General features: G+C 41.9%; 3 protein-coding genes across 4 annotated transcripts; 1 reads left to right on the top strand and 2 right to left on the bottom strand.

The window, feature by feature from the left end:
* The first annotated feature begins 2,050 nt into the window (after window positions 1-2,050).
* LOC110509734 (ubiquitin-conjugating enzyme E2 G1) lies at window positions 2,051-8,285 on the top strand. Its single transcript, XM_021590806.2, has 6 exons — window positions 2,051-2,340; window positions 2,798-2,900; window positions 5,800-5,897; window positions 6,400-6,578; window positions 6,830-6,947; window positions 7,140-8,285. The coding sequence occupies exons 1-5, from the start codon at window positions 2,298-2,300 to the stop codon at window positions 6,914-6,916; spliced, it is 510 nt and encodes a 169-aa protein (XP_021446481.1). The 5' UTR covers window positions 2,051-2,297; the 3' UTR covers window positions 6,917-6,947; window positions 7,140-8,285.
* A 49-nt stretch (window positions 8,286-8,334) lies between these two features.
* arpc3 (actin related protein 2/3 complex, subunit 3) lies at window positions 8,335-11,511 on the bottom strand. Its single transcript, NM_001160601.2, has 7 exons — window positions 11,400-11,511; window positions 10,864-10,963; window positions 10,444-10,520; window positions 9,261-9,329; window positions 8,973-9,099; window positions 8,634-8,728; window positions 8,335-8,555 (listed from the first exon to the last, which is right to left on the bottom strand). Exons 1-7 carry the CDS (start codon window positions 11,403-11,405, stop codon window positions 8,493-8,495), a joined length of 537 nt encoding a protein of 178 aa, NP_001154073.1. The 5' UTR covers window positions 11,406-11,511; the 3' UTR covers window positions 8,335-8,492.
* Window positions 11,512-11,624: 113 nt separating this feature from the next.
* On the bottom strand, window positions 11,625-15,003 carry LOC110509733 (GPN-loop GTPase 3). Of its 2 annotated transcripts, none has more exons than XM_021590804.2 (8): window positions 14,763-15,003; window positions 14,168-14,276; window positions 13,912-14,079; window positions 13,587-13,723; window positions 13,348-13,463; window positions 13,083-13,179; window positions 12,526-12,654; window positions 11,625-12,358 (listed from the first exon to the last, which is right to left on the bottom strand). In XM_021590804.2, exons 1-8 carry the CDS (start codon window positions 14,808-14,810, stop codon window positions 12,293-12,295), a joined length of 870 nt encoding a protein of 289 aa, XP_021446479.1. In that variant the 5' UTR covers window positions 14,811-15,003; the 3' UTR covers window positions 11,625-12,292. The 2 variants fall into 2 exon arrangements, with proteins under 2 accessions (XP_021446479.1, XP_021446480.1); XM_021590805.2 differs by having other exon boundaries at window positions 13,587-13,711; window positions 14,763-15,000.
* Between the last annotated feature and the right edge of the window lie 2,469 nt (window positions 15,004-17,472).

The raw sequence follows: 17,472 nt of genomic DNA, 5'->3' as shown, positions 1-17,472 counted from the left end.
GGGCGAGCGGTTTGCTGATGTCAGCATTGTGAATGGTGTGCCCCGTGGTTTCTGTGGGGTTATGGCATAAGCTACAGACAACGTACACAATTGCATTTTATTGACGGCAATTTGAATGCACAGAGATAATGTGACGAGGGTGAATGGGCAGAGACAAAAATATAAATGCCTTTGAACAGGGTATGATAGTGGGTGCCAGGTGCACAGGTTTGTGTCAGGAACTGCAATGCTGCTGGGGTTTTCATGCTCAACCGTTTCCTGTCTGTATCAAGAATGGTCCACCATAGAGACTAACATGGGAACAGGATCAACAGTCTACAGTCTACAGTAGGGATCATCAACTACATTCCGCCGCAGGTCATTCTTTTTCTTGAGAGGATTGTCAGGGGGCCAGAACATAATGAAATAATAATTTGTAGACAAAAAATTGACCACAAAGTCCAAAAAGATAAATCTTGCTTACATTTGTATAAGATCACATATATCTCTCTTGTGTGTGGGAATACTTTGGATGAGATTTCCTAAATTAAAGTGTTTTAACAGTCCTTTCTGTCTACCATTTTATTTTAATTATAAAAAAAAAGAAGTAGTGTTTTGCCCAGAAAATGAGGGGCCAAATAAAATGACCCTTGGCCCAAATTCAGGCCATGGGCTGCCAGTTGGAGAACCCTGGTCTAAAGGAACAGGCAGTACAGTATCAAATACGTTTTTGGGGCGGAAATATGTCATGTGTGGAGCATTATTGGTTGCTCCACGAATGATCAAATAGGCTACAGCTGGGGGAAAAGCGACCTGAAGCGGCATAGCAAGCCCACTTGTTCGCATATTTAGCTAAACCTAAACCTAAGCCATCTGAGGTGAAGAGTGAAATAAAACCAGACTGACATGTATTTTTTATGTTCATGTTGTTAATGTATTGTAAATGTTCATATGTGGCAATACTCAGCTGTAGGCTACAGATTTATGCCGGTGCTGTGCTGAGCAGACCATCCTGCTGGGGTCTCTGTCCTCATCCAGCCTTAATCGATATACATTTAGGTAATTTATAATGACCAAAAATGTAAAGGCAACATGCAACAATTTCAAAGATTTTACTGAGTTACAGTTCATATAGGGAAATCCATCAATATAAATAAATCCATTAGGCCCTAATCTATTGATTTCACATGATGCATGGATGCAGCCATGGGTGGGCCTCGAGGACATAGGCCCACCCACTGGGTAGCCAGCCCCACCCACTGGGGAGCCAGGTCCAGCCAATCAGAATGAGTTTTTCCCCACAACAGTGTTTTATTAAGGACAGAAATACTCCTCAATTTCTGGGATTTTTTATTCCAGCTCATGAAATGTGGGACCAACACTTTACATGTTGTGTTTATATTTTTGTTCAGTGTATAATACCCTCTTATCCAAAGTGACTTAGACCTACAGTCAGTGCATTTAACTAAAATAGGTGAGACAACCACGTATTACAGTTGCATATGGCATTACTGAAATTATTTTAAATACTTCCTAAACCAACAGCCTACATATTTCTACGTGCAAAAATGAGCACGGGATGGGACTGGATTGGTTTTTATCAGGAAGGAACAAGAAAGTTCTGAAGTTATAGAAATGTTGCGGGATCAGGACAGAACAGGAAAACAATTGACAGGACAGTAATGAATTTTCACCCCGTGTCAACCTCTACTCCACCACCCAAAGGACATCCAGCCAACCTGACACAAGTGCATTCGAGTCAACATAGGCCTGTGGAGCGCTTTCGACACCTTGTAAAGTCCATGCCCCCCAACCAATTAAGGCTGTTCTGAGGGCGAACTGATGGTGAACTCAATATTAGGAAGGTGTTCCTAATGTTTAGTGTACTTGGTGTATATCTATATTAGGTGTGGGAATACTTTGGAACCGATTTACAACATTACAATCACTTGGAGATTATTTGCTTGTGTTTTTTTACAGTCTTATGTACAACAATAAACCACATCATAAACAATTTGTTTTGCTCAGAAAATGTTCGGTCAAAATAAAATCACTCGCACAGTTGGGTAACCCTGATGTAGGCTTGCACCTCCCTCTCTCTTGACGAGTAGGGCGCATGCGGTGTATGGGGATGTTGCTAGCCTAGCTGTCGGAAGCTGTGCCTCTCTGTGTGAAACGATCAACTAATAAGGCCTTGTTGAAACATCGGTAACAAGCTAGCTAGGTCTCTCTCTCTCTCTCCAATTCTTTGTTCTGTTATATTTTATGTTAGAGGCAGTTCAGGTCGTTGTCTTTATAGGTAGGCTAATCCACATAAAATGACCGATCAATCATCCCTGTTGCTTCGAAAACAACTGGCAGGTAAGCAAGCACCTAACGTTAGCTAAATTAAGCCGAGTTGAACAAGTGTAGTAGTTACCTGTAACTTGGCTAGCTTGTAGTCAAATAATGTTTGTTTTACTTGTATTTAAAATGTCAATGTAGCTACGGCTAGTACGCAATGCAAATTCCCAGCTGGTGTATGTTTAGCTAGCTAACGCGTGACATACCATTTTGCTAGCTAGTTAACTAGCGAAACACAGCAGTGGTGGTAACGTTATGTTCGCTAGCTAAGATTTGTAGAAGTGTGCCATTTATTTTAATCGTAGCCACACGTCTAGGTAATTTCCTCAAGCTAAATAACATCCCATGTTCATTTTCACTGGTCCGTTAGCTGAATTCTAGCTTGACAACACGCATGACATGGCATCAAGTAGATCACACGCTCAGGGGTGGGTATTGGGTAATAATGTCCGCGTGTTTGTTTACCCCTTTTTAGAGCTCAACAAGAACCCTGTGGAGGGATTTTCTGCCGGTCTCATAGACGATGATAACATCCATCAGTGGGAGGTGGTTGTTATTGGCCCTCAAGATACATTATTGTGAGTGTTTTACAAATCTCCTCTGTTTGTTGAAGGAATAACCTGGAGACCCCACGTTGAATTGCATTGGATGCAACGTTGTTGGGGGTAAATTAGCGTTAGGATCAGCAAAGTTTCCTCTCACGACCTCTACAAGCCAGAATATACTTTTTAATGTACTTTACCAGTTGTCCATGTGGTTGGTCCTTTTGCATGTAAGAATGAGACAATATATCCACATGAAAGAATAATTCCAACTTTTGTAAATGTGTTCAGATTTTCTATCACCTGAAGCATGTGCACAAGATGAAAAATACATGCACTAGGCATGCATACTTGCTGAGCTGTGCACTTTGTTTACATGATTCTGCCACATGCTTCTTCAGGTGATGTAATTCTGAACTCACTACCAGCCCATACAGTGCATTCAGAACGTTTTCAGACCCCTTCACTTTTTCCAAATTTTGTTACCTTACAGCCTTATTCTAAAATTGATTAAATAAAATAAATGCCTCATCAATCTACACACAATACCCCACCTTATTTACATAAGTATTCAGACCTTTTGCTATGAGATTTGAAATTGAGCTCAGGTGCATCCTGTTTTCATTGATCGTCCTTGAGATGTTTCTACAACTTGATTGGAGTCAGCCAGTGTTAAATTCAATTGATTGCACATTATTTGGAAAGGCACACACCTGTCTATATAAGGTCCCACAGTTGACAGTGCATGTCAGAGCAAAAACCAAGCCATGAGGTTGTTGGAATTATCTGTAGAGGTCCGAGACAGGATTGTGTCGAGGACCAGATCTGGCGAAGGGTACCGAAACATTTCTGCAGCATTGAAGGTCCGCAAGAACACAGTGGCCCCATAATTCTTAAATGGAGAAGTTTGGAACCCCCAAGACATTTCCTAGAGCTGGGCGCCCGGCCAAACTGAGCAATCGGGGAAGAAGGGCCTTGGTCAGGGAGGTAACCAAGAACCCGATTGTATTCTTGGTCCAACAGGACAATGACCCTAAGTACACAGCCAAGACAAGGCAGAAGTGGCTTCGGGACAAGTCTTTGAATGTCCTTGAGTGGCCCAGCCAGAGCCCGGACTTGAACCCGATCGAACATCTCTGGAGAGACCTGAAAACAGCTGTACAGCGACGCTCCCCAACCAACCTGACAGATCTTAAGAGGCTCTGCATAGAAGAATAGGAGTAACTCCCCAAATACAGGTGTGCCAAGCTTGTAGCGTCATACCCAAGAAGACTTGAGGCTGTAATCGCTGCCAAAGGTGCTTCAACAAAGTACTGAGTAAAGGGTCTGAATACTTATGTGAAAGTGATATTTCAGTTTGTTTAATCCATTTTAGAATAAAGCTGTAACGTAACAAAATGTAGAAAAAGTCCAGGGGTCTGAATACTTTCCCAATGCACTGTATGAATAGCTTTCATAATGTTTCCCCTAAGGTTATTAGCCTACCTCCTCTTTCTCTCTCATTTCTTCATTCCTTCCTCGCTTTCAACAGTTAAGGACAACAACTTATTTCATGTATCTTCATCATTCTAATGACATCCTTGAATAATATAGGACTAGAATTAGATGCAGGAGGCTTTCACTTCTCTTCCAGATTGAATGGTTATGGGTCTGAATAAAGAACTGCTGTAGCCTACCGTGCATTCGCTTTTCTTTCATACTGCCCGTGAGTTTTATTGGCTGCTGTATTTAACATTCAGCAAAAAAAAGAGATTGCGTCCCTCTTCGAATAGCCTGTCGGTATAATACATGCAAAAAACAAATGTCCAGCAAGCTATTCTAGTCTAGCTAGTTCTGCATGGGACTCTGAGGTAAGGGGTGTTTTTTAAGGAGAGACCAGCAGATCACAGGCACTTGCGTATAGCGCAAGAGACAGAGGCTATAAATGAGGTTATTATGCATAACCCATCTTTAATTGGCTAAATGTAAAGCTAATATTGCATTGAGTTTATTACCTTAAGAGGCTAGGCTAGGAGAGCGTGATCGCATGTGCACAGATTTTAAAGCAACGCTATTCGAGTGAAAGGCTGTTTTAAAACTCTGCATCTGCAATTTAAAAAAGTTATAATCTTTACAACAAAAAGAAACGTGACCCCCCCCCCCCCCCCGAAAGCCAGATGGAGATGGGTATATTAGAAGCTCATTCGATCTTTATATTACTGTAGCATAGACTATGCTGCAACAAATGCAGGCCTAAAAAGTTACCTTCATGAGATGGTATGTCTACGTGCATTGTGACCTGCGCTCCATACTGAGATGGGCAGTCTGTCCCCACCCTGAGCTGTGCTTCATCATGCAGAGGCCGTAGAGAAACCTGATTTAGACATTGCATATCATTTAACAGCTCCATTTCACCCCATGCTGTTCATATAGATCATTTATTATAATTTACCAGTTTCTCGCAGTTATTTATCCCGGGAATGGGACTGGTTTTGGGTGGTAAATCTGTGTAACCGGGTACCTGCCATTCAACCCTATTATCTATGTTACCAGAGCTTCACCTTAATCTCGTCAAACTGTTGGTGGATTCGCGGCCGCAATTGATGGAATATGCCAAAACTTTGGAGATAGGCCAGTGGTTACCATCAGTGGCAAAATTTTCCCGAAATCAAAGCTTATGACAAATACAGCTCCAGAACCAGACATAGACCAATTCATGAGTATGTATAAGTAGACTTCGTCATTCTTCGGAGGTAGAACCTAAATGTGCATTTCATCTCTAGGACAGGAAATTAAATAGTGGTGGCAACTTCCTCTGGGGGTGGGAGGGGCCCTTTTTTAAGGAGAGCAATTATATAAATAGGTGGGGTTTACTTTGTGTCTGTGGTAAATAGTGACTAGCACTTAGCACCTCCTATATGAGTGACACTCATTTTCTCATCTTGTCTCTTTACAGCGAGGGTGGTTTCTTTAAAGCCTACTTGACCTTTCCCCTTGACTACCCACATAGGCCTCCGAAGATGAAGTTCATCACAGAAATATGGCATCCCAATGGTAAGTGGTTTCATTGATGAATCACCTTCATCCCTTTTTGTGCTATTTATTTACTCTAGGCCTTGCCATGGCATACCTCCTGCCTTCATCTCCTGCTCTGTGCTTAATCTCCAGGTGGTTCTAGGCCTTCCTCTTTAGTGTTTGCCTTGTGGGTTCCATGTTGGAGCCTGTTTTGTGATTGATTAGTGTGTCCTATCCAGCTCCACTTCCTTCTCTCATTGTGCTTCCTATTGGGTCTTGTTTTGTAATTTCCCACAGCCTGATGTTGCTGATGTATTCTGGGAGTCTACTGGCCAGACACCATCTGAGACAGTGGTTAATGAATTACTTTAGTTTGTTCAGCATGTTCAAAGGGTTCTCCATGTTTCAGATCCATACAGAAAAATTGATTTGACATTTGAGTTGAAGATCTTCAGTTTTGTTTGATATGCTATACAGCTGACGACAAAAGACCTGTGTGTCAACTGGTCAGCAGTTTGATTCCTGTACTCTTCTCTTTCAGTTGCAAAGAATGGTGACGTGTGTATCTCCATCCTTCACGAGCCCGGAGAGGACAAGTTTGGCTATGAGAAGCCTGAGGAGCGCTGGCTGCCCATTCACACTGTAGAGACCATCATGATCAGTGTCATCTCCATGCTGGCCGACCCGAACGGCGACTCACCCGCCAATGTGGACGCAGCCGTAAGTCCCAGACATACACCCTCGCAGACGGGGGAATTCTATGAGAAAAAGCTGAAACGATGGTGCTGTTATTTTCTTGTTTTTATGGCCTCAACGAATTTACAGAAACAAGTGAAATGTCAGTGCTCATAGTTTTAGAATTGTGTTTTTGTAGAACAACATTTTTGATAGTAGTGAGGGATTATCCACCAGTTTAGTTGATTGTAGTGCTTGTGAAGCTTGGGTTTTTAATGTACAGTTGTGCCCTGCAGAAAGAATGGAGAGAGGATCCTTGTGGAGAGTTCAAGAGGAAGGTGGCTCGCTGTGTACGAAAGAGTCAGGAGATGGCGTTTGACTAGGCTCCACTCCCCCACCATTGCCACACACCCAGTGAGTACCATTCTGGATCCACACAGCGCTCAGCTATAATCTCACACTCACGTTGCAGAAATTGAGACCCATTCAGTGCCTTGGCTGGATAGTACATCAATCGTTTGTTTCCCTATCAGTCTTGATGCTTTGATTATCGTTTCCCTTGATTTATATTTTGTCTGCAAGCTAATTGTTTTTTTGTTTTTTTAGCTAGAATTTTAACATCGGGAGATCGATCATGTCACTCTTCAATAAAGACTTTTGCACCCGTGCTCTGCTCTTAGGAAGATGTGGAATAAAAAGCCAGCCCTTTTTCTTTAGTTGTAAATAGGGTTGTCTTGTTTCTTCTGTGGATGTATGGAGGAAAAAACATCCCCTCATACTTATTGCCCAGTTCTCACCTTAGACGTATTTATTTAAATGAGAATTATGACAACTCAAGATGCATGTTTTTGTTTTGAAGAGCTTCTTTATTTTCAACCTGCCACTGAGCCATCTACTTTTGACTTGTCTCTTATGCAATTGTGGTCAATGAAGAGATACCAACCAACAATGGCTATCGTTGCCCCCGTTCTTTACCTATGGAAGCCCATTCCTTCCAAAGTCCTTTCTCTCAAAAGGGTTAATACACTCTGCTGCCTTAAGTTGTTTCCCTGTGAGCTAAGGAAACTGTCTCCCGTGATGTCTGTTTTCTTCCATTTTTGATCAATCATTTTTTGGGGATAAACAAACCTAAGAATATTAGCATGAGGAAAATAATATTTTTTGTAATAAAGATCACAGCTCTAATTGTATGTAAATATTATGTACTGTATCATAGCTCAAGTTATGTCTCTTGGTTTTCCCCTTCATGTGAAGTTTGTATACTTGAGTTTCCTTTCTAGGATATTTTTCAGGGACGTGTGTTCAGTGTCGTCTATCCTTGTGTGAATAATTATTTAAGCTTTGGTCACCTGTGAACATCTACAGAAAGAGAAATCACATTTCAGATGGTTGTCTTTTGTTTAAAAGTAGTTTGTGTAGTCTCAAGAATGTGAATAAGGTTAAGCCAGTTCTGGTTGAATGTCCACACCAGTATTGCCATTTTCACCTGTGGAAGCAGATTACACTAGCCCTTTGCAACAGCACAATTTCTATCTACGAGGAGATGCTTTTGAGTCTTACGCAAGTTATTCATGCAATGCAAAGGATCAAAATAATGAAAGTGGTGATGAATTGTTAGAACAAGCAATAAGACTTGTAGCTCGATAGTTCCAATAGTCATTCACCTGTGTGGAGTGAAGACTGGCATGAGTTCTGAAATCACAGGTTTTTACACCCACATTGTTTAACTTGAGTCCAATAAAGTTTTTAAAACAGTAATATTTTCTTGATTGTGTAAGAGACCAACTGAGACATGTTTTCAGAATTGTTTTATTGCATTAAGCAATCGCTTAACATGATCAAAGAAGCCACCTGACAACAGTATGTCCATGTACTCTTCAGTATAAAATCTCAGCCACACAAATGGAGGCACAAAAACGAAACAAACATCTGCCTTGCAGTAGTTTAGACCCGAATTGTCTACTGTCCAGGAGCTGACAGGCTTTTGTTCATGAACTGTTTCTTAACAAAGCACACCCACCACTGAAAAAGAGGTCACAGTCAGGGTTAGTCCATCAATCCACTAAAAACAATTGTGACAGGAGCGGTCAGATGTCTCACCTTGCTGGGTTTGTCTGTCTGGGGGTCAAACACACGGTCACACAGCCTCAGCCCCGTCTCCTGGCGGATCTGCTGCAGGTACGCCCTCATGGTCTCTGATCAGGAAAAACCATGGGAGGTATTTAATTAGGATCCCCATTAGCTGTTGTGAAAGCAGCAGCTACTCTTCCTGGGGTCCACACAAAACAGATCTTGACCAAACGTAATCACAACTGCTGGTACTACTGAATACTACACAGTGCAGCCTAAAACACTAATGTACGGTTGGTGTGGCACCTCTATCAGTCTACTCAATAGTGTTACTAATACTGAAAATAAATATTACTGTAGTTTCCTTACCTTCTTCCTGCTTGTTGCTGGGCTTTGCATACATGGCGTTGAGAGGGAAACCAGGTTCTCCAGGGATGGGGAAGTTGGTGATGCCCAGGGTGTACATCTCCTTCTCTCCCTGACCCCTGGAGCTGCACTGCAAGGGGAGTTCACCATACAAAACAAATCATGTCTTTGAATTGTTCAGAGGACCCAACATTCCATATCACTAAGGGGGGAGGGGGGGTCATTTGGAATCAATAGCTATTTGCTTTATTAGAAAAGCCCATTGGCAATCAATTAATTTCATTTTGTTACCTTCTGTAGCTTCTTCAGGCATTCAGAAATGTACAGGGTGACGTAGATCAGTGTCCTGTCTGCCTCGTTCTGGGGAGAAAAAAAAAGAGGTTGATAACTCCAATGATACACCAAGCCTTGTGACTGACAGACTTAAGTCCATGGTAATGAGAATTCTGTTGTCTAATGTCAACATGCTGTGTCCAGGGTTGTCTCGGGTAGGAGTTTGCAGACACTCAAAATACTACTAACAGAAAACAAATTCAAAGGGTTCTGTGGAATAAGTTTAGAGCAATGGTTTTCAAACTTTCAGCTTGAGACCACTTTTTCCTGCCAGAATTTCTGGCAGACCCCATTTTCCACATGACCCTACCACACCCCAAATATGACAACCTAAAAACAGTACATTTATATTTTTACATCAGCAAATAACTGTCAATTCATTACATTTTAATCTCTTACCAAAATGAAAATAAACCTTTCACTGAATCAAATTTTAATTTTTCAAATAAATTACAAGTACATATTGTTCCTCCACTTTTAGCTTGTGGGCACTACTTTCAGAACTACTGCCTAGAAAGTATACAAAAGTACTGGAGAATCCCTTTAACCCAGGGCAAAATGGGCCTAGGAGGCTCACAGGGATATTGGTATCCACTAGAATACTCCAATTATACATTTGATGACAAAATTAGTAGAATTGCAGGAAATTTGCAAAAGGTTTTCTATGGCAAAAGGCGGGCTTTTAAAATGTTCCTTCCCGCGACCTGAGACTTGGTTTGTCCGGCCATGCACAGCCGAAGTCATAGTAAAACTCCTTATATTCGCTCAAGTTATGTTCCAAATATGAAGGGTCCCTGTTGAATTTGCTATCAAAAAGTTTGAGTACTCTTTGTCTATGGGTGTATGAGAGCAGAACCTAGTTTCAGTCACTGCCTAACTAAGCACTGCTAACAGAGCTATGAGAATACTGTATTGCCAAGGGCAATATTCAGAGAAGCAGGCTGGGGCATGCGGGATACCACAGGCCAAGCCACTGTAGGAAGGGGGAGGTACTGTAAAAACATTAACTTCCTTATAACATGTAGTCTACTCTATTATACTCAAACAGACAACATTCCACAAATAGCAGGTGACCACTTCCATTTTTAACAGTCACCATTTTGCTAAAAAAAAAATAATTCACATTTCAATGTTGCCTTACCTTGATTTCATAATTCTTAAAGAAGACATTAGCTTTGAAATAGTAGATGGCCTCCTCAATGATGTCTGAATCTTTGGCTGAAATAACAAAGATGAGTTGAAAATAGAGGAAGTTAGGGGATGCTGGTCAAGTACTTAAAAATAAAGAGAATAAACACTTGAGTGACTCATGGCACCTAATAAGTAAGCAACATGCACCACCAGGCAACCACAGTCAAGTGGAATTTAAGAAAATGCACAGGTTGAAAGATAGATATCCTACTTATGATCGAAACCTTGTTCATATCAAACAAGAACTTTGTACATTCTTGTAGGCTATTTTCTAAACCCGATGGGTGGAGTATGGTAAATTGGGCAAGAAAGTCAACACCAGCTCTTTAAAAAGTGTGTCAAATTGTTAAGTTTGCTAGCTGAAACATACTCTCTTTCGCTGCAGGGCCCTTGAATTGGGTTTTTAGTGGCAGCATAGCCATGTTCCCCACCATCTTGGTGTCCCCATCCATCAAGCCAGAGTGGTACGCCTGCAAAGGAAAATGAAACAGTTGATGCAAATATATTGATGACTATGCGATGATCTTTTTGACAAAATGAGAATGCCAGCACTCTACTGTACTGGATAGCGGTCAGCGTTATAGCTACTAAACTAGCAGATTAGCTAGCAGCTAAACCCACCAAACTACTAACTCCATTGGCTGCATAAATTAACATGTCCCTTTTTGACCGGTTTTCATTCAATTGGCAACTACAGACTAATATCAAGCAATATTTTTACAATTTCGTTGCCACGTTATTTTTGGGTGATCCAAAGCATTTTTGTTAGACTGAAATGACTAACGTTAGCTAACTAGAAAATGCTATGGTCGATACAGATGGGGGAAGATACAAATATTTACATTACAGAGAACACACTTAAAGGTTGTTAATTTAAGAGGAAGTCATAATATTTTAGTTACTTACCGGCATTTTGAGAGACTAATGTAAATATTTCAGCCCCAGCAAACTAAAAATGTAAGCGTTTGTAAGGACACTACTGCTACTCGCGCTGCTGCTGCTTCCGCCTGTCCCACCCAACAGAATTGACAGGAAATAGACCAACGAATAGAGACGCGGTGTGGACAATATATGAATGACCACAGGGTGGCGCAATTGATCACCATTTTCATCGCAATAAATGTCCAAACGTTGTTTTACAATAGTTTAATTACAAAAACATAATCCAGATATTCAACAAGAAACGTCTTCTTAATTTCCATTAAATTCTGCTTACAGTCAAAAATCAACAGGTCACGTGGTGGAGCTTCACAGACAGGGATGGGGAGGAATTTGGGTGAAATTGAGAACACCTTCCTAATATTGAGTTGCATCCCCCTTTTGCCCTCAGAACATCCTCAGTTCGTTGGGGCATGGACTCTACAAGGTGTTGAAAGCATTCCACAGGGATGCTGGCCCATGTTGACTCCAATGCTTCCCACAGTTGTGTCAAGTTGGCTGGATGTCATTTGGGTGGAGGACCATTATTGATACACATGGGAAACTGTTGAGTGTGAAAAACCCAGCAGCATTTCAGTTCTTGACACAAACTGGTGAGCCAGGCACCTACTATCATAACCCCCATTCAAAGGCACTTCCAAATGTTTTTTCTTGCCCATACACCCTCTGAATGGCACACATACACAATCCATGTCTCAGTTATCTCAAGGCTTAAAAATCATTCTATTACCTGTCTCCTCCCCTTCATCTACACTAACTTAAGTGACATCAATAAAGGAAGATAGCTTTCACCTGGATTCACCTGGTCAGTCTGTCATGGAAAGAGCAGATGCACTTAATATTTTGTAATGTATATCATCTCAGTCCTCTTCTTTGTCCTGGAAGAAATCATCATAATTTGTGTTGTCTGGCTCCTCGTCAGGTTCCTTAGGAGAGAGGAAAAAGGAGAATGAGTGAAAGGTTTTGGTTAGTTGGAGAGTCGACTTAGTAACTTAGTACATTATTTCCCAAAATAGAGTTAGTCTGCTCTACTAAACTCTAGGGCTAAGCATACATTTTAGTCCACAAAGTAGTGGATTTGTTTTGTATTTACCTTTGGCTCTTTGAACTCCAAGTCTTCTCCGTACTGTATGGAAAAGTCGATGTGCTGAAGCACTATGTTGATGCCTTCCTCGTCTGTGCGATCAAAAGGCAGGAATCTCACCATGCTGTAGTCATCAATCTAGAAAACACAAACTAGGGGTCATGACTTATTTATGGACACCAGTGCTGCCTTCTCTCTATGCACGGTTTTGTACGGCATAGGGCCGTCAAACGATAAAAACATTGAATTGAGTTAATAGCACATGTGTGAAATAGGACCAATTACCCACTGAATTATTATTATTTGTCAATTCTGAATTTGCTCAAATTAAGCTGGAATTGAATATTCTTCATTAAAAAAATGTTACAAGACCCTTGACGTCTTGATTTTGTCGAAAGGAATGATTAGCAAAATTAGGTAAATTGAGAAAGCATACTTTCTTTAGCTTCAATGTCAACTTGTTTTTACATTGCATTGTTGTTTTTAGCTGTATAGATCTATTTTATGATGTTTTCAGTGTATTTTGAAAGCTTTCAGACAATGTGATTAATTACAATAAAACTTACCAAACCACAGATGGCTTTGGTCAGCTTCTTGAACTTCTTGCTCCTAATGGTGACAGAGTTGTCCTCCATCATTGAGTACATGTCAGGGTCCAGGTACCTGCATGGAGAGAGCGGGATCTGTCAGTGCCAGCCAATACAGATCTGCTAAGCTTGTGCATAGGATGCATTCAGATCCAAACACACACACAGACATAAAACCAGATGGACATAGACCAAGGCAACAGATTCACATAAAAAGGAGGAATTCCAAAATTCTGACACCTACTTTTCTATTTCCTTCTTGGCCTTGGGACTGAGCAGGTCCATTTTGGTCATGATGTTGACTGTTGGGATCTCCAAGGACACCATGGCACTCAACGCAGCCATGATACCAGAGATGAACTAGGTTTTTGAGACACTTGTTTTTCAATTAACTTAAAATACAACTGTTATAGCATATTATAAAGCCTGTATAAAAGGCAGCGTGGGATTGGAAATAAGATGTGTTAGCAGAGGACATATTACCTTGAAGGTCTCCACCATGAACTGTGAGTCCACCAGGAAGATGCCACAGACACGGAATTCCCACTGCTGGAGCTGCTCTACCAGCTGCCTCATCACAGGGAGGTGTGTGTAGAGCTCTATTTGGCCTGCAGACACCACTAACACCGTCATCATCGTCGTCAACACCATTCTCACCACATCACCTTCAGCACAAACCTCTCAACCGCCATCACCATCATGGTCAACATCAAAATCAGATCCATATTATGCACTTCATCTCCACCATCATCATCATCATCATCATCCAGGCCACGTTCCTTGCCCTGCTCTATGAAAAGCACCTTACCTGGACAGTCAAACAGTATGTAGTCATCCTCCACGTGGCCCAGGCTCTCCTCCAGCCAGTCAAAGTTGTTGGCAAAGTACTCCATGCAGAACACCAGCCCTCCATTTGGGCCGAACCTCAGTGACTCATCCTCCATTACGTCATCCACCATGATGAGCTCCCGGATATCTGAGGGTAGGAAAACAGCCATCAGTGGCACTCAATGTTAGAGAAACAGGACTATCACAGTATCAGAACTCCTAAGAGGTTTTCTTACCTGCCATGACCGGGTAATCAAAGTGTTCAGCGGCTGGGTCTAGGTTGACCACCTGTACAGAGCGGTTTATGGCTGCCGCATGCTGGATCAGTGTAGAGCAGTAGGTACTCTGAGGAGAGGCGGGAGATATATAGAAACCACAGCTGACTTTAATATCGGTGGCAAAAACATACATGATGATATGAGAACATTTAATAGGATAAATCAAGTAACAGCTACAGTACAACCACATTATTAAAGTGCTAGAACTGCATTTCTGAAATGGCAACGGCAGTGCCTGTAAGCAGTTTAGACCTTGAAGTTGCAACCAATAGTGTATATATAAATAATTGGTTGCAACTCTATTAGCTAGCCCACTAACAATCTAGCAAGTGGTATCGCTAGATATGTTAATAATGTGTGAATTGGCATTAATTGTAAAACATAGCCTAGCCCTGCTCATTTTGGAATCCACATGGAACAACCAACAAACACCTATTTAGTTAGCTAGTTTAATAGCTAACTACCCACTGAAAATAACGGAAGCATTTCAGCACCACAGGCTGTGTGGATAAATAACGTTACTTAGCTAACGTAGCTATAATCTAGTAGCTACCTTTCCACTTCCCGCGGGGCCCATCACCAGTTGAGCATAACGAGGCATTTCTGCTATCCTATCCCGAAAACTACATGGACTGAAATGACAAAAAAAAAAGTGTCGCTTAATTCTTCAAGACTAATATTGCAAAACAATGACGGCGAGTAAATGCGCAGCCAACATGCTTGCAGACAGAAAACTTTCACTAAATACGGGTATCGTTTCGGGACAAAAGATACCGTTCGAATCAGGGCAAGAGGTATACTTTCACGCATGCGCACAAACAATTGTGCCTTTTGTAGCGGCAATACAACTTTTACTTTTTTACATTTTTTATGTAACATTTATTTAACTAGGCAAGTCAGTTAAGAACAAATTCGTATTGACAATGTCGGCCTACACCGGCCAAACCCGGACGACGCTGGGCCAATTGTGCGCCGCTCTATGGGACTCCCAATCACGGCCGGTTGTGATACAGCCTGGATACCTTTTTGGATGAAGTCCACCAATAACACCTAAAAGAAGGAGAAAAATTGCACCTGCGCGCCGATATCTAAATATAAACGCAACATGTAAAGTGTTGGTCCCATGTTTCATGAGATAAAATAAAACATCCCAGAAATGTGCCATATACACACATTTTGTGCAGAAGTTTCTTTACATCCCTCTCTGTGAGCATTTCTCCTTTGCCATCAACCTGACAGTGTGGCATATCAAGAAGCTGATTAAACGTCAAGATCATTACACCTTGTGCTTAGGACAAATCCAATTTTATTTTAGAATGCTACACCACGGGACTGTTTTGCTAGCACAGACTGGAATTTATTTACATTTTATTTTACTTTAATTTAACTAGGCAAGTCAGTTAAAAACAAATTCTTATTTTCAATGACAGCCTAGGAAAGGTGGATTAACTGCCTTGTTCAGGGGCAGAACGACAGATTTTGGGGATTCGATTTTGCAACCTTTCGGTTACTAGTCCAAAGCTCTAACCACTAGGCTACCTGCCACCCTGCGATTCACCCAATGGCATTGATCGGCTTCATCAATAAGTGCATCGACGAAGTGCACACACAGTAACTGTACGTACAGATCCCAACCAGAAGCCATGGATTACAGGCAACATCCGCATCGGGCTAAAGGCTTGAGCTGCCGCTTTCAAGGAGCAGGTACTAATCCGGCGCATATAAGAAATCCCGCTATTCCCTCAGACGAACAATCAAACAAGCAAAGCGTAACTATAGGATTAAGATTGAATCCTACTACACCGGCTCTGAAGCTCGTCGGATGTGGCAGGGCTCTAAAAATATTACGGACTGCAAAGGGAAACCCAGACACGAGCTACCCAGTGACGTGAGCCTACCAGACAAGCTAAATGCCTTTTATGCTCGCTTCGAGGCAAGCAACACTGAAGCAGGTACCAGCTGTTCTGGATGACTGTGTGATAACCCTCTCGGTAGCCGATGTGAACAAAACCTTTAAACAGGTCAAGGTCAGGTTAAACAGGACGTGTACTCAAAGCATGCACAGACCAACTGGCAAGTGTCTTCACTGACATTTTCAACCTCTCCCTGACCGAGTCTGTAATACCTACATGTTTCAAGCAGACCACCATCGTCCCTGTGCCCAAGGAAGCAAAGGTAACCTGCCTAAATGATTACCGCCCCATGGCACTCACGTCGTTAGCCATGAAGTGCTTTGAAAGGCTGGTCATGGCTCACATCAACAGCATCCTCCCGGACACCCTAGACCCACTACAATAAAATCGCCACCAGAAAATGTACATTGACCCCTCCCCCATCCCTTTTATACACTGCTGCTACTCACTGTTTATTATCATGCATAGTCACTTCACCCCCACCTACATGTACAAATTACCTAAACTAACCTGTACCCCGCACACTGACTCGGTACCGGTACCCCCTGTATTTAGCCTTATTATTGTTATTCTTATTGTGTTACCTTTTAAGTATTGCTTTTTATTTTAGTCTACTTGGTAAATATTTTCTTAACTCTTCTTGAACTACACTGTTGGTTAAGGGCTTGTAAGTAAGCATTTCAGGGTAAAGTCTACACTTGTTGTATTCGGGCCCATGTGACAAATAAAGTTTGATTTGATTTGAACCACGTGTAACCACTCCAGCCCAGGAACATCCGATTTCTTGACCTGCGAGATCGTCTGAGACCAGCAACCCGGACAGCTGATGAAACTGTGGTTTTGTACAAACTGTCAGAAACCGTCTCAGGGAAGCTCATCTACGTGCTCGTCATCCTCACAAGAGTCTTGACCTGACTGGTCAGGGGTTTGCTGATGTCAACGTTGTGAACAGAGTGCCCCATGGTGGCGGTTGGGTTGTGGCATTTGGGATGCTCTCGATCGGCATGTAGACGTGTAGAACAGCGTGTTCCAGTTCCCACTAATATCCGGCAACTTTGCACAGCCGTTGAATAGGAGTGGGACAACATTCTCCAGGCCACAATCCACAGCCTGATCAACTCTGTGAGAAGGAGATGTGTCGTGCTGCATGAGGCAGATGGTGGTCACACCAGATACTGACTGGTTTTCGGATCCACGCCCCTACCTTTTTTAAAGGTATCTGTGACAGATACTGAACAAAAATATAAACGCAACATGTGTGTTCCATGAGCTGAAATGAGAGATCCCAGACATTTTCACTTCGCACAAACATTTTGTGCACAAATTTGTTTAAATCCCTGTTAGTTAACA

This window comes from Oncorhynchus mykiss, chromosome Y (genome assembly GCF_013265735.2).
Source record: "Oncorhynchus mykiss isolate Arlee chromosome Y, USDA_OmykA_1.1, whole genome shotgun sequence".
In the NCBI taxonomy this organism is placed as follows: domain Eukaryota; kingdom Metazoa; phylum Chordata; class Actinopteri; order Salmoniformes; family Salmonidae; genus Oncorhynchus; species Oncorhynchus mykiss.
Note: the sequence above shows the minus strand (reverse complement) of the source record. Positions and strands in the feature narration are given on the sequence as shown.